We start from the raw sequence: 16,223 nt of genomic DNA, 5'->3' as shown, positions 1-16,223 counted from the left end.
GTTCGATTCCCGCCTGGGGCGCTGTTGGCACCGTGCTCCGTCGGGTTATCTCCCAAATAGGAGCCCTTCTGTGTGGAGTTTGCATGTTCTCGCCGTGCTCACATGGGGTTTCCTCCACCTCACGTCAGTAAGGACCCCCACCAAAAACATGCACCCATCATCGTCTGACCAGCGATGGACACTTATCACCTGGTTCCCAGCGTATGCTGCCCACTGCTCCTGGCTGTGCCCCCGGAGGAAGGACAAACCAGGATGGGTTAAAAGCAGAGGATCCATTTCACCGGCCACCATCAAGCATGTGCATGTGTGTGTGTGTGTGCAAGCATGTGTTGTGGAGTGTCGTGTGACGATTAAAGACTGTTTCTTTCTTCTTTCTTTTACCAATCAGGCACTTCCCGCTGTCAGAAAACCTGTTTTTGTGCTGAGAGCCTTTTCGGCTGTGCTGCGTATCACAGAGAAGGAATCAAGGCAAATTCAAAGTTAAAACAAAGCTGGGAGTTTAGTTTACGGCTCTTGATAATGAATGACTATATTGAAAGTTAGGATTTTAGTTTTACTGAGTACTGAGTACTGAGTGTTAGAGCAGTCAACTAATGCTAGGTTTATTTTAGGTACTACAGGTAGGTTATATCTTTTGGTGCCGTTTCCCTTTTTTTTTTAGGTCATTTGAAAGTGGAGAATCAGAGCTTCAAAACAATGTGTGAATGAAGGTGTGTCACTTGTGTGAATCAAGCAAATATTTTTAAGCTATGGCTTGTGAATGACAAGGGTGCGACACACTGTGTTTCTGAGATAATCAAACTCAAAGTTTTCCGAAGGCTCTGTGTTTTGTTTACGGAAGTGAAATCAGCTTTCCTTCTTCGCGTGTTAGGCCGCCTACCCAACAATGAATCCAGGTGTGTGTATTAAACACGTAAAATTTAAGGGTTGAACTCTATCAAAATGTTTTCACATTGTGACTTAACATCACATGGAATATAAATGAATGATCTTCACCTGGATGGTCGCTTTAAAGGAAACCATTGATCGGCGTTGTTCAGCGATGTTCAGCATCTTGGTAAGTGAACTGTGTTTCCCCATGTAATCTAATGGTAATATTTAACTCAACGATTTAACATCTTTCTACTATTTATTAATCAAACTTGGCTTTGAAAATACATTGAGAGATAAAAAAACCCCACAAAGGAACATGAATCTAGAAAAATCTAATTTTTTTCCGACTTATTTGGCAGCTCATGGCGATTTTAGAAATGCGCGACAATGTGGTTTTGCTGCGGTGGGTCACAATTAGAAGTTTCCATCATTATGTCCCCTTGGTAAATATTAACTTGTAATAATATCTCCATCCAACATGTATTTTGAGAGACAAGGTCAACAGTTGGACTCCTATGTTGTGGAGTCATGCAGGCACCTGCAAAGGCGGCTCAGGGTGGAGCAGCATGGCTGGAGCCAGGGCTTCCACATCAGGTGACCCGGGGACATCTGGAGCTCCACAGGCTCCACCGAGCTCTGGTGGCGCTCGGCGGCGTCTCCCATGACCTCCAGGATGGTGTGGAAATCTGGCTCGGTGGCAGGGCTCAGGGGCGTGGTCTCCGCCGGGTCCTGGGACAGGTCGTAGAGCAGCGGAGGGTCGTGGTGGGTCACGTAGGGCGGCATGCAGTAGCACGTGTGCGTGTCGAAGCACGCCATCTCGTTCTCCGGGGAGAAGTTGGGCGTAAAGTAGAAGGCCTTCCAAACAGCGCTGCCTGAAAATAAAAACGTATTTTATTGAATTGTTAATGAATAATAATATTAATAATTATTAATTTAATGAATAATAACAACAATACAATAAAAAAATAATAACCATACATAAACTATAAAACACTTGCATGTAAAGCGTTTTCTTGGACTTACTGTTTTTGGGGTGCCACCGGACAGCGTTCAGGTAGGCGTTGCAGTAGTGGAAGAGGAACTCGTGGCTCGACCTCTCCACGCTTCCCTGCAGCAGCGGCATGAGGTCATGTCCATCGATCCCCCTGAAGGACACAAGACACAGAGTTTAAATTCACTCTGCGTCAGGACGTCCTGATTCATTTCCATTTCGATACAAAGGGTAACAATTTGTTTCTAAATCTATGTGTATGTATATATATATATATATATATATATATATATATATATATATACAGTACATTGATATTATACACATAATGACAATTTCTACTGGCTTTTTGGTGTACTGTCCGATGTGCAATCACAAAGCTATTGAACTTATTCAGCTGAATACAGAAATGAAATATTTAAATTTGTCTTTATTTTCCTCTAAGTGCTTTACTGAACTTGCAGTAAAGCTTTTGTGTGAACTTGCTTTACTGCAAGTAAACTTGCAGTAAACTTTTTATCAAGAAGGATGTAAAAAATGAAATGAATAACTGACATATAACACTCATATTGTAATACAATATATTACATTATAATAGACGCATTGTGCTTAAAAAAGTAAAGTTATTTTTTTTTTATTGGACCAGTGTTTCATAATATCAAATAAATAAATAGTCATCCGATTGTCCGAGTCTGACCTGCCAATTCCGATTTTGGCCAATAATGTTCTTTCGAAGAACTATCATTGACAGAATACGCAAACATTTTCTAACTTTTCCTTAATGGAAAATTCAATTGTATGTCAATAATAAAACATTAAAACATTTTCTCCAAACTGCACCAGGTCAGGGCCTTTTCTAACTGTCACGCAAACAAATCTCAAAATAAAAAAAGTGCTTCAGGTTACTGGACGGAGCTCTTTTGTACAAATAAAACCCAACTGAAAATAAATTGTGGTATATCCCACTTTATCTAACATGTTTTTCTTTCCCAAAAGAAAAGAGGTGCAACAGATACATATAACAACACGACTAATGTCATTAATTCACAAGTAGATTAGATTACAGGACCTTGGATCTTTTTCTCTTTTTTTTTTTGTTTTGTTTTTTACACATCTCAAAATTCAAAAGTGCACCAAGTTACAGGACAAACCTTGATTTTTACAAACCCCCAACTAAAAAAGGAGTGCAGTATTTGTACTCTTCCAAATGAAAAGAGGTGAGAAACAGGTAATCGAAACAGAAGAATATAACAAGGCACCATTTGGTTGGTTGTCAACCTATCTGTAGGCCTAATGCAATCACTTCAAAATGAATGGCAAGTTTTTCTTCACAAACAAAAGCATGTCTGCCCTGTCGCAAAAAAGTCAGTTTCTTCTCTCATCTACCACATGGCCAGCCAAGCAAAACAATCGCTCATTGTCAACGCTTGTACATGGGTCAGAGAGGTCGTGGTCCAAGGAAGGACAACCAGTGAACCGGCAACAGGGTCATGGGTGCAAATGGGTCCTCCGTCCCGTTGTTTTGTATATTATTGTATTATATAAGGTATGAAGGCTCACCTGTCCTGTGGGAGTGGTGCCCCGCTCAGTCGGACCACAGTGGGGAACACGTCCATGTTGCTGGTGGGCTCGTCCAGTTGCCTGCCTCCAGGCAGCGTCCCTGGCCAGCTGAGGATCCCCGGGACCCGGATCCCACCCTCCCAATTGGTGGACTTCCCTCCTAAAGAAGAAAGTCAAAAAGAGACGGAGGGGAAAGCAGTTCCCTGATCACATCGACGATTCAGCTTGTCTCGCTTCGAAAGCCCTTTTTTTGGGGGGGGGGCAGTCGGTAACCAAAGGAATGGCTTACAGCTTGCAGAGACAAAAGAGCATAGCAAATAGCATCTGGCTCAACAGTACAAACCCCAGAGAGCGGGCTTTTCAGTCGGGTCCGCTAGGGCCGTAATAATGGATTACTTCAAATCCCAGAATCTATTGATAGGACTGCGCTAACCCCTCGTCTGTCAGCCAGTCTTCAAACATCCGTTAGTCTGTCTGTCAGCCGACACGTTCCCGCAGGAAGCGCATGTCCATTCTAAATATCTGTCTGAAATAGAGATGCAAATTTAAAGGAATTTCCTTCATCGATAGTTTTTAACCGTAACAGTCGTAGATTGATTAATTGATAAGATAAAAACTAATGAGGTCACCAGGGGTTGGCGGCATGGTATGTGGGGACCTACGCATTGTGCGCACCTCCGTGTTTTTCCTCATTTCATTTCATTTTCTTTCAAAATGAAGTCCGAGGCAAGACTCGCTGAAGTGGTTCGTGCATACAGGAATATATATAGCGGGAGTTAAAACAATTTAACTTTTTGCCATCCTCTGCAGTGGAATGAGTCGGATGATATGTAGCAGATGAATTCTGGTGCAGATATGGACAGCGAATGGCTTATAAAAATACTAAACATTACTAACATTCTTATATAGAAACAGACAGGAACAAATTTAGTTTAATATATATTATTGGAGTCATCGCCATTGCAACATCGCTTGTTTTGTTTTTCGGTCGTCCCTCTCCCTCGCTCCGTTTTTTATTTCCCTTCCCCCTGTGCCGCTCAGAAAGCGCCGATATCCTGTTCCGGTCTACCGTGTTCCATCTGAACGCAGCATTTACTTGTTGAGCAACAATAAACATACTATCCTCCTTGGCATTGAGAAGCACCTGTTTTCTACGTGCGGCGTGTTTGTTATTTGTCGTTCTTCTGGAAGCTTCAGTCTACTTCTACTACTACTTCCTGTTCCACTGGCCATTTTTTTTTTGTTGTTCTGGTGAGTACTACTACTTCCTGGATGGGTATTTTTTTCTCCAAACGCCCTGAACCCCAAAGACTCCCATTGATATGACAACAACAAGACTGCAGGTGGTTCAGTTCTTATCCTTAAGACAAAATATTAATCGATTCAATTCTTATTAGCAATTAATCAATAGTCGATTAATGTTAACATCCCTAGTCTGAAGACACTCCGGCCAGTTCCAGGCCGTACCTTTGTAGATGCCGTTCCAGCCCCGGTGGACCTGTCCATCGGAGGAGACCTCCTCCAGGTGAGCACCATGGTCGGAGGCCAGGTAGACCAGTGTGTTCCTCCTCAGGTCCAGCCGCTCCAGGGTCTGCAGGATCTGGCCTGGGACCAGATCAATTGGTCAATCAAGTTAATGGGTGGAAAAAAATTTTACCCTAAGAGGGCAACATCTAAATTGTGTATTTCATCATACAGTATCAGAATAGGTCAAATGTAAGGTTTAAGTAATTTAATTGTGTATTGGAAAAAAAAAAATTGTATTTAAAATAAAGTTATTTCTTATATTTTTCCGAGTACATATTTTTTCAGTTTCTGAAATGCTAAAAACATCCATCAATCTTCCATTATATTCAATTTTCTTTTCTCTCTGTGCCAAATATTTCAAATATTTTCCAAAACATTATACATGCTTGGTAGCTCACTGAAGGAGTATTTAAAAAAAGTTCCATCCTAATGTGCCCTACTCAAATATCAGCTTGTAAAACGATCAAACAAAACAGCGTTTTCTTTTTCTTTTTTTTCAAAATAGCTTTCTTTCAATTAACTGAGCACCACACAGCAACATTTTGTTTAATTATATTATAAAGACACTTTCTATGGCGCTCCTGGGTCACAACTCTTTGAAAAGGGGAAACCCATCTATTGAGTCCAAGTTAGTAGAAATCAAAATATAGGAGGTATAAAGTTGAATCAAAACTACAATTTTAGTGGTTATACACTAAAGCAGACTAAAGCAGTGTTTTTCAACAACTGCCCTTTTCAAATTCTACTTTAAAAAAAGGAAATAATGGAAATTAGCTCAAATTTGCAAGTGAGCACAATTTCAGCCAGGATACCGATACGATTCTTACTGAAAGTAAGAACCAATAGTAGTGATCGGAGGTTGGTTTCTTTTTTGACATCCGGCGATTGATGAGCCATTCAGTAAAGAGTCGTTCAAGTTTGACTCTTCTTTGAGTCAGAAGAGTCTCTCTTGAGTTGTGAACGGCATTCTCATTAGAGTCATGTAATTCTGCCACAATTTAATTTTTTTTTGGTGGAGTGAAAATGTAAATCAGTCATGTTCAATGTGAATTATGGAAAATACCTTTTTTGTTCTTGTTGTTTTTTACATATTTTGTCCTGTGTGCCTTGCCTGTGTCTTTAAATGAGTCCTCCTACCCTAATTATTTTCAGTTTGTGAGTTGAAGATTAACTAGTTTGCACACTGCCGGAGTGACTCCCAATATTTAAAAGATTTAGTTTGTTACGAAGGAATCGCTCACGAGTCTTGCATCACTAACTACTAGTATCATAGTCAGTATAGTAAAGTTATTAGTATACACATAATAATAAGCACAGTTATACATGCTTGTGGGGTTTTGTGATGTTTTTAGTGGTTAACATGAAAGCTGTGTGCCGTGGGATTATTTAATTATAAGTGGGCCGCAGCAGAAAAAAGTTGAGAAACACTGGACTAAAGGATCCTCTTCCCTCCTTTGAGAATGAACCTCTTTAAACCTCAGTAATGGAATATAAAGCAGCGTCCACTTACCAACGCTCCAGTCCACTTCATGGACGGCGTCACCATAGATACCGTGGCGACTTGTCTTCCGAAACCGAGGTGATGCATATAAGGCGGTGTGGACCTGGATGAAGGAGAAGTAAAGGAGGAAGGGTCTTCCCTCGCTCCTGAGAAGATAACAGTATAGCATCAATTTAAAAAAAAACGTCAATGTCAACAAAGATGGACAGGAAAATTAAAAGACAAAGAGAGTGTTAGAATGAGACAAGATGGCAGGAGGGACTAAATAAAAAACAGAAAGTGAGCCAAACAGAAACAAATGGGGGTGCATTTATATGGCACTTTTCCAGTCATATGACTCAAAGTGCTTGATTGTGCCTATGTTACATTCACCCATCCACACGCACAATGATGGCAGACGGTTGGCAATTCCGTCCCTATGACCAGGTCATTAAGCCAATTGGTCGATAAGCGAGGACCAGTGTTACTTCGCGGTAAGGGGGGGTGGCGATTGCAAACGCTAGCATAGTGAATACTGACAGACTGAGAGAACGAGACTGACTGAGAACAGTGATGCGCGATGAGATGCTTGACGCTGAGACGCCGCGCACGCAGCACTCACACCGCGGTATTGTACACAGCGCACCTTAAGACTGGTCAGAGAGTCATAAATCCCAATGGCCGTTAAACAGGTAGGTCCTTAAGTGAGGAGTAACTGTATATCAAAAAGCCTGTTACCTTTCCAAGAAGTCCACCGCCTCCAGGGTCATCCGTTGTGTCAGGTTTTCGGAGACGTAGGGCTGCTCCACCACCCGGTGATCCCTCATCAGGATGCAGGTGAAGATGGGGAATGTGGTTATAAACGCGGCCAGCATTGCGCCGCTGATGGCCGCCATACCAAGGACCAGCCACCCACGGACAGCCACCACGCCCAGACGGTGGAGGACGGCGACGGTGAAGGCCACGGCAGTCAGTGCCATGTAGGGGATGTAGCGATGGAGCTGGAAGAACACTGTGCCGCTGCCGGACTGGCAGTCACGCAGATTGGTGACGGGGATGCCGAAGAAGTGTCCAAATCCGTGGGCAGCTGGGTGGTGGCAGTGGTCATCGCTGCTCTTGCAGTTCAGCCCCAGGTGCCATTTTCCTGAAAAATAAAATAAAAATAAAATAACACCTCTCTCCAAAATCACGCCTTCCCTCCAAATTTGCGCAATCCAACATTATTTTCTGGACGGCATCCGGAATGAAAAGTTCGAAAGAAGATTTGATGTCCTGCACATGAGTTACCGCCATCCGTGTCCTAGTTGCATCCTCATCACATTGGCTCGTTCCTTGGACAAGAAGACCATTCAAAATCACGATTTTTTTACATCCATATTTCTCGACTTGCTGGCTGCTGATGGGCTCGTTTTGGGGCTGGCCGATGGGCAATCTGATCTTCTTCAAACTCACTGTCAGACTCTGAATCAACAGAAATGTGATCCTCATATTCTGAAAACTCTTCCTCTTCTCCTTTGCCAAAGCTTCTCTCTCTTCTACAATCTGTTCTCAGGCCCTGTTCTCTGAGCAGAGAACCTCTTCGCCATCTTGATCGATTGTGATAAGGAGCCACACAGGCAAAGCTATTTATTTGCTGTGTCCCACCCCCAATTTGCAGCAAAATATAGAATGGTTCCAATAAGACAGATGGTAAAGTGTGCGGGAATGTGGGGACAGACGTTCTCTTGAAATGTAACCATGTTGCAACTTTGTGCAGGAATAGTAGGTGCATAAAGACAAAACACGCACGCACGTACATACACACACATGTTGAAGGAGGACAGAGTTGAGGTACACAGGGCCTACAATTTCCACACTTTTATTCCCCTTGTGGACCTGAACACCACATGTATAACATGAAAGTGTAGGGGGGTACACAGTGTTTACACATTGAAAATATGTTATCTCCCATTGACTCCCATCATTGCACCTATCTATCCGGGTATCTGTTCTCTGGCACTCACGTTGCGTGTACCATTCGTCGATGAGGGGGCCGGGTGTGGGTGGGAGGATGTGTTCCGTGGTCTGTTTTGTGGTCCGCATGTGTGGCAGCTGGGGGGTGCTGCTCAGGGGCCTGATGAGGGTGCATAGCGGGCAGCTCTGCGCCGGATCGCTGTTGGTTGGGTGCCTCCTGGTACAGGGGGGGTGGGGGGGCTGAGGCACAGTCAGGTCTGGGGTGGGGTCTGCGTGGCCGCTGCCTGGCCTACCGCACCCCTGCGTTGATCTGGTTGTGCTTCGCTTTACTGCCCTGCAACTTTAATACCACTTATATTAGCTTGGAACACACCCATTCAAATCTTACTCCAAACACTATACTCGACCAGACCAAGGTCTGTGGGGCAGGAGGAATGCAAGTGATTCAGGTTCGACATACTTGGAGGACTTACAACCCCATACCCCGCAATTTTAACCGCATTTGCCAGAGCGCTGGTGGGTTGGTGTGGTGGTGTGGTAGGCCGGGGGGGTGCCTGGGTGGGCCTCCTGCCGACTGTGTTCGGGTCCTGGCAGCTTGTCCTTGGTGCTGAGAGGTTTCTGGCCTGCTGCAACCTGACGGATTTGCGGGGAGTGCTGCCGGGTGCCTTCCAGGACCCCTTGGAGGCTTCTTGCTGTTGTGGATGTGGATTGCGGTGCAGGAGGCAGCTGTCGGCCTTACTCCCTCTGACACCCCGGGTGCCCAGGGTGTCAGGGGTGGTAGAGGGCTTACATATATGGCCGTCTGCCAGTGTTGACAGAGCTGACATCGGGGCAGTGTGCGCCGAGTGCACTTCGCTGCATGACTGGGCGCTCGGGGCTTGTAGCCGGGAGGGGCATCTGGCAGGTTACCATACACCGGGCCTCGCATTTGCTTGAGCTGTTGGTGGGCGTGGGGGGTTGCCTACTAAAAAAAAAATCTCTGCTTATATTAAATTAAACATTTACTCATACTGCACAAGACTTTAGTTTTATACTGGTATCACTGTCAATGAAGAGATTAAGGGCAAACATATGTCTCAATACCAAAAACGACTTATTTGAAATCAAATAAATGAAAAAAAATATGATGGGTGATTGCAAATGATCTTTTTTTTTCAGTTTTATTTTCATTATTTTACATTCATTTCAAAGCTATTCTTGTGCCATTATAATCTGACTGACTTTTTGAGGTATCTATATTTCTACCACTCTAATAACCAGTTCTCATTTAAGCATCTGTTTTTCCACGTTTTCTCCACTTATCTGATGCCTTATCTCACCTACTGTGTCAGGTCTTTTGCTGATCAATAAAGTTCTATCTACCCTTTTTTCCATATCTATATCATTGATCCCATGGATGACCACAGGGTACCTATCAGCGCTGTGTCGTATCCCTGCTGTTTGGCGATCTTAGCGAAGGTGGTCTCTCGTCCTGGAAGACCACCGGAGGTCGCAGAGAAGATGTAGACCCCGACCCTTCCAAGACCAACCATGCCTGGAAGAGAAAAATATTGAGGGAAAAATACATCTAATTACAATTTCCCAAATAATGAACAAATATCACTGAGGAATGGCTCCCCACTGACAAATTTATATACAACATACTTGGAGCAGACGCCCCTCCAGAAAATATGGTTCCTAAATAATTCTAACTTCATACATACCAGAAATACAGAGGTAAAGGTCCTACGCTGCTTATCATATAAAAATTTAAATTTTGCACTGAATGGCAAATTTTTAAAAAACAGTTAAGAAAGCTCTGAAAATTAATCTAGTGGAAAAGAACATTTTGTCTCAGGGGGAGCTATCTTGAGGTTCAGTTTGTAATGCCTTGCCTCCGCCTTTTACATCAAGCTCCCACCCTAACATTTTTGATACAAATGGATTGAGGCATGAAGTTGAAACTGAAAAAGAGAGAATTCATATGCAAACTAAAAGAGCTCAACTGGAGCTGCAACAACAAAAACTGAATTTAATTAGTGAAGGTAAAATGATTTATGTGATTGGGGTGGCTTGTCTCGTCCTAGTGTAAAATGGCAAAGTTTGTTTGTAGGGGTGTCATTCCGATTATATATTAAAAAACGATAGAAATGAGCGTTCGACTGTAAACTTCAAAATCACAAGCAGGTTCACGAATCTCCCTTTATTTTTGTGGGTAATACAGTCCGACATGGTCGCCATATTGGGGCAGTCAAGATCTGCGGATAAACAAATGCCGTGTGCGCCGGGGGATGTCGAATGCGGCTCGCCCAGCTCCGAATCGATTTGGAGAGCTGCAGTCTTCTCCAAAGAGGTCCGCTGCGCAGGAACAAAATATGAATAGAATTTGAATATTACAAAAAAAAACAAAAAAAACAATAAAGTACAACATAAGTTCATTCGGCTTGTTGCACAGTAAACACACATTAGAGAGAAATATTCCTAGTAACAGTGTTCGAAGTCCATGTCGGCAGAGACCCACTAGCGCACCGGCGCATTTCCCTGTCCTCCGGTGTTTCACTGTGTACAATGGAGAGTGCGCCATTTACCAGAATGTCCAGCAAATTCCAACGGTGTGGCGATGAAAGTGGGAAATAAATCCGACCATCACAGACGGAATTTCCTCTTGTGCAGAGGTTCCCGACTACCAGCTGCAGACCTGCCGGGCCACGTGACATTTGAGAACACAGGCAGGAATTTTTTAAGGAGTAGCCTGCAGCGGAGCAGCAGCAGGTAATGGAGTAAATGAAATACATCTAGAGTTTTTATTGGCTTTGTTTGGAGAAAAGAGCGCTCTGATCAGAGCTGCAGGTAGTCATTTGCCTTTTACTACCAGCGTTCCCCTCTTGTAAAAATATCCCTTTTTCTGAGGTTATTTGACGAGTAATTTAAAAGTAGTGTAATAAGTAACTTATTGTTTATTCTAAAGTCTACTTTTGATAAAGTTCTAAACTGTTTAGGTACATATGTTGAAATCGAAAATCAAATCGTGACCTTAAAATCGAAAGTCATTCCATTCTATTTCGAGAGTCATTCAACCCTGCACCCCTGAGGGTGCAGGGTTGAATGATGCGTGCTCCAAGACTTGGTTATGCTCCTCAGGGGCCGGGTCTGGGTTTTGCTCCACAGGCTCCCGGCTTCTCTGGGGGCTTGGGGGTCTTCTGTGGCTGCAGGGCAGGGTGCCCAGGATTTCCTGAGGTGGTGGAGCGTCTGTATGGCCGCAGGCCTCATGGATGGCTTCGGGGCTTTTTCCACTGCTTGGAGGTGGTACGATATAATACTGACCTTATACACTGGAACCAGGTCCCATATAAGATAAGATAGGATAAGATATACTTTTATTAGTCCCACAACGGGGAAATTTACATCATTCCAGCAGCAAAAAGGGGACAGCAGAAAGTAAAGAGCATATCAAGTACACACTATAAACAATATAAAATATATAAACATAGAAAATAAAAAATAAATCACCATAAATAGGAACCAGATATTACTAAGTGTATTGCACATATCTTGACACATTGCACATCAGGGATTGCACTGTGCACTCTTCTTTTTTTTGTTTAAACTATAAAAAGATTGAACTTGGATTTTTCACAGTTTTGTGTCTGTGTGTGTGTGTGGTTGGGTCTACTGGCTGCACTGTTGGTTATACAGTCTGACAGCCGCTGGAAGGAAGAACCTGCGATAGCTCCTTCCCACACGCTCTCCAGTGCCATCAGAGTGTTATGCATATGGTGGGATTCATTCTCCATCATGGATGACAGCTTAGCCATCATCCTCCTTTCTCCCACCACCTGCACTGGGTCCAGGGGGCCCCCCAGGACAGGGCTGGCCTTCTTGATCAGTTTGTCAAGTCTCTTCCTGTCAGCTGTGGTGAGGCTGTTGCCCCAGCAGACCACTCACCACTCACATATACTCACCGGTGGACACTTCACACGCACACACATAACACACACACATAACACACATACACACACCACCAGCACCCCCGCTTTGAACACACCCCCAACACCCTCCTGGTTACATCCCTCTCCTTTCCTCCCTCCAGTTATTGCAGCAGTTCTCGATTATTAAAGAATGAATGAAGAGTGGCATTGCAGGTCGAGAAGTTGAACGCCACTTGCACATTAACTGTCTTGGATACAATGCCATACAATTACCCTGTGCCGTATGCCAAGCATGGAGACAGCACAGGTTAATGAAAAAAAAAAAAAAAGAGGCTAAACTGGCCTGAGCGGATGGGGTAACGTCCGGTGAGGAACGCTGCCCTGCTGGGCGTGCAGAGTGGTGCGGCTACGAGGTGCTGCGTCAGCCTCACGCCCTCCTGGGCTAGGCGGTCGATGTTTGGGGTGCTGGAATGAAAAGCTATTAGCACAGATGTTCCAAAACATAGTTCTGATGCAGGGAATACATTTGAGAAGTCAAATAAACAGAAGAGAGGAAATACATCAACTCCTGAAAATATCTATAGGGAAAACAAAGGGGGTTAAACACTTTCAATCATTTTTAAATATTTTTGGATAATCACAATACCAGTGTATTGTGATCATTTCCACCAGTGTTTTAATAATCTTTTATTTTCTTTCAGGTAAAAACTAAATAAATAAAAATATCCTACTCTAACTCTACTTTAAATTAAAAAAAATGTTCATATTGAAATTGTTGATCTGGTAGTTTATTGATTATTCTTCCTTGTATTTCTTGTTAATTGTTTAGGTTTATTTTGATTATGGTTTATTGTATATGTACTTTTTTTGTGAATTTGCATATTGCCATTGTCACTTTATTATTATTATCTATTGTTTTCTATGTTAGATGCTGTAACACTGTAAAGTGTCTATCTATCTATACACAATGTTTCAAGATTTCAAGATGTTTATTTGTCACATACATATACATACAAGCATACATATATGTAGTGAAATGACATTGCAACGCACCCGGAGATTAATCACAACAAGTAGCTAACTGGTCTGTAACTAACTGGCACAATAACTAACTAACTAACTAAACTAACTGATTCCTAAAACACAATTCAACTGGTAAATTGAATAAAATAAGGGTGAGAAAATGGTAATATACAAAGTAGGGATACAAAATAGAAATGAAAGGAATAGACTATTATGTATATATAGATATGTGCAGTAAAGTGGCATGTGAATAAAGTGAGGTAGTGTGTGTGGAGATATACAGTACAGTATACAACAGTACAGCACAGCAATACAGTAACATTAAACACAACAGCAATACAGCACAGTATGCTATGACCCAGTATAGTGATACAGTATGCAGTACAGTAGGCAACATAAGGAACAATAAGGCAGTGGGGTCTATGTGTGACAGTCCTTATGGTTTGATTGTGACGCGGCGCTGCCCGTTACGCCTGCCTGCACAAGCGCTCCTTGTTGATTATGCACATTTTTGTATTTTTATCTGTTTTATATCACTATGTCTGGCAGAAACTCATACGCAGTGATCTCCTACGGTGCACGATGCACTCGTGGATATAACATTTTTCCCAAAAGATCAACTTTGGGACTTTTTATCCGCGGATCCAGAGAGATTTTACGCATCAACGCTTTTTTCAACAACAACAATGGAGCTGCTGTTCCACGGGTGGGCTCACCGAGGATGCACCACGGTAAATGTGGTGGCATTCAGGTCAGAATGAAGACGAAACCTTACTGTCCACCTCTGCCAAGCATCATTCTTGCTAATGTCCAGTCCCTTAAGAACAAGATGGATGACCTTTGAGCGAGAATTACATTCCAAGGGGAAAAGACATTTCACTGCATATACGTATGTATGAACGTATGTATATGTATGGGACAAATAAACCTCTTGAATCTCTTGAATATTGATCTTGCGGCCAGAAACTGTCTCAGTCTCTCTGTCCAGCAGCTGGAACAACCATCTGTTGTTGGGGTGGAGAGGATCCTTCATGATCCTCGATCTGCTACTACACCTCCTGGTGTATAAGTCCTGCAGGGAGGGGAGGGTAGTTCCGGTGGTATGCTCAGCTGACCATACCACCCTCTCCAGGGCCCACCTGTCCTGTGCAGTACAGTTCCCAAACCAGGCAGTGATGTTGCCTGTTAGGATGCTCTCCACTGCTCCAGAGTAGAAGGACTTGATGATACTCACGAGACTCTGGATTTCTTCCGCTGCCTGAGGTGGTAAAGACGCTGCCTCGCCTTTCTCACCAGAGTGTCTGTATGTGTATTCCATGTTAAGTCCTCAGCAATGTGGACTCCCAGGTACTTGAGGCTGCTCACCCTGTCAACAGAAGTCCCATTAATCATCAACGGCGCGTGTGTCCTTGGTTGTAATCCCCACCTAAAGTCCACAATCAGCTCCTTGGCTTTGCTGACGTTCAGGAGTAGGCTGTTGTCCTGGCACCAGAGTGACCACCTCCTCACGGTATGCCTTCTCATCATCGACGGTGATCAGGCCCACCATGACGGTGTTGTCAGCAAACTTGATGATGGTGTTGGAGCTGGACCTGGCAACACAGTCATGTGTGTACAGATGGGGGCTGAGGACACAGCCCTGGGGGGGATCCAGTGTTCAGGGTGAAGGAACTAGACATGTGCCTCCCCACCCTGACCACCTGGGGCCGGGCTGAGAGGAAGTCAAGGATCCAGGCACACAGCAGAGTGCTCACCCCTAGCTCCTTCAGCTTGACAGCCAGTCTGGTGGGGACTATGATATTGAAAGCTGTACTATAGTCGATGAACAGCAATCTCACATAGGCCCCCTTCCAGCCATCTAGGTGCGTGAGCATGGTGTGCAGTACCTGGGAGACCGCATTGTCTGTGGACTTCCCTCCGCAGATTGTACAATGCTGCTTTGTAACTGTCCATATTTCCGGATACAAGGCGGTCGTTGTAAGCAGCCGTGCAAGCATTCAGACCACCGCGGGTGGATTTATCGACCCACGGTTTCTGGTTCGGAAATATCCGAAATTTCACCGTGGGAACGATGCTATCCGCTAACATAGCTATAAACCACGTACCTACTTCCATAAACTCGCTGACGTCACTGGAACTTGATGCGAACATGTCCCAGTCTACGTCAGTAAAAGCGTCCTGAAGCGTAGCCTTTGATTGGTCTGACCATCGCTTTACGTCCCTTGTCACTATCGTTCCACACGCGATGGACGGCTTGTAAACAGGAAATAGTGGAATGATCCGATTTCCCAAAAGCAGGGAGCGGGACGGTCTTGTATCCGTTCTTGTATGGTGTGTAGCAGTGGTCCAAAGTTCTATCTCCCCTGGTAGCACACGTGATGTGTTGGCAGAACTAGGCAGAAGTTTTTTCAGGTTTCACCTTGTTAAAGTCCCCAGTCACCACCACAGCCGCATTGTTCTGAAGTCTGCACAACACATCATACAGGTCCAATAGTGCTGTGTCGGTGTCTGCTTGCCGTGGAATATAAACTGCTGTAATGATGACTGTGCTAAATTCCTGGGGGAGGTACAATGGACGGCATGAGATAGTCAGCTGTTCCAGGTTCCGCGAGCAGGAGCGGGAGAGAGTCTTGATGTTTTTGGAGTTACACCAGCCGCTGTTTATCATGAGGCAGATGCCTCCACCCTTGGATTTCCCCGACTCTTCTGACCTGTCGGCGCAGAACACGGAGAAGGATTAGGCTGGACGAATGGCTTCATCCGGAACCAGTGGGTTCAGCCATGTCCTCGGTCAGGCAGAGGACGCAACAGTTTCTCGTATCCCGTTGGAATGTAATCCTCGCTTGAAGGTCATCCATCTTGTTCTCCAGGGACTGGACATTTGCCAGAATGATGCTTGGCAGAGGTG

The 16,223-nt window shown here is 44.1% G+C and overlaps 1 protein-coding gene across 1 annotated transcript in view; it reads right to left on the bottom strand.

Annotated features, from left to right (window-relative positions):
- Positions 1 to 1,386: 1,386 nt before the first annotated feature.
- The window catches only part of sts (steroid sulfatase (microsomal), isozyme S), a gene marked incomplete at both ends in the record, with an annotated part of 15,804 nt that continues 967 nt past the window's right edge, over positions 1,387 to 16,223 (bottom strand). Inside the window, 8 exons of the mRNA XM_080023900.1 lie at positions 1,387 to 1,745; positions 1,897 to 2,018; positions 3,425 to 3,584; positions 4,892 to 5,029; positions 6,462 to 6,598; positions 7,170 to 7,575; positions 9,796 to 9,918; positions 12,636 to 12,757. Of these exons, the coding sequence (XP_079880026.1) occupies positions 1,387 to 1,745; positions 1,897 to 2,018; positions 3,425 to 3,584; positions 4,892 to 5,029; positions 6,462 to 6,598; positions 7,170 to 7,575; positions 9,796 to 9,918; positions 12,636 to 12,757 (1,567 nt within the window). The remainder of the gene's footprint in view (positions 1,746 to 1,896; positions 2,019 to 3,424; positions 3,585 to 4,891; positions 5,030 to 6,461; positions 6,599 to 7,169; positions 7,576 to 9,795; positions 9,919 to 12,635; positions 12,758 to 16,223) is intronic.

This window comes from Zeus faber, assembly GCF_960531495.2.
Source record: "Zeus faber genome assembly, chromosome: 2".
NCBI lineage: Eukaryota > Metazoa > Chordata > Actinopteri > Zeiformes > Zeidae > Zeus > Zeus faber.
Note: the sequence above shows the minus strand (reverse complement) of the source record. Positions and strands in the feature narration are given on the sequence as shown.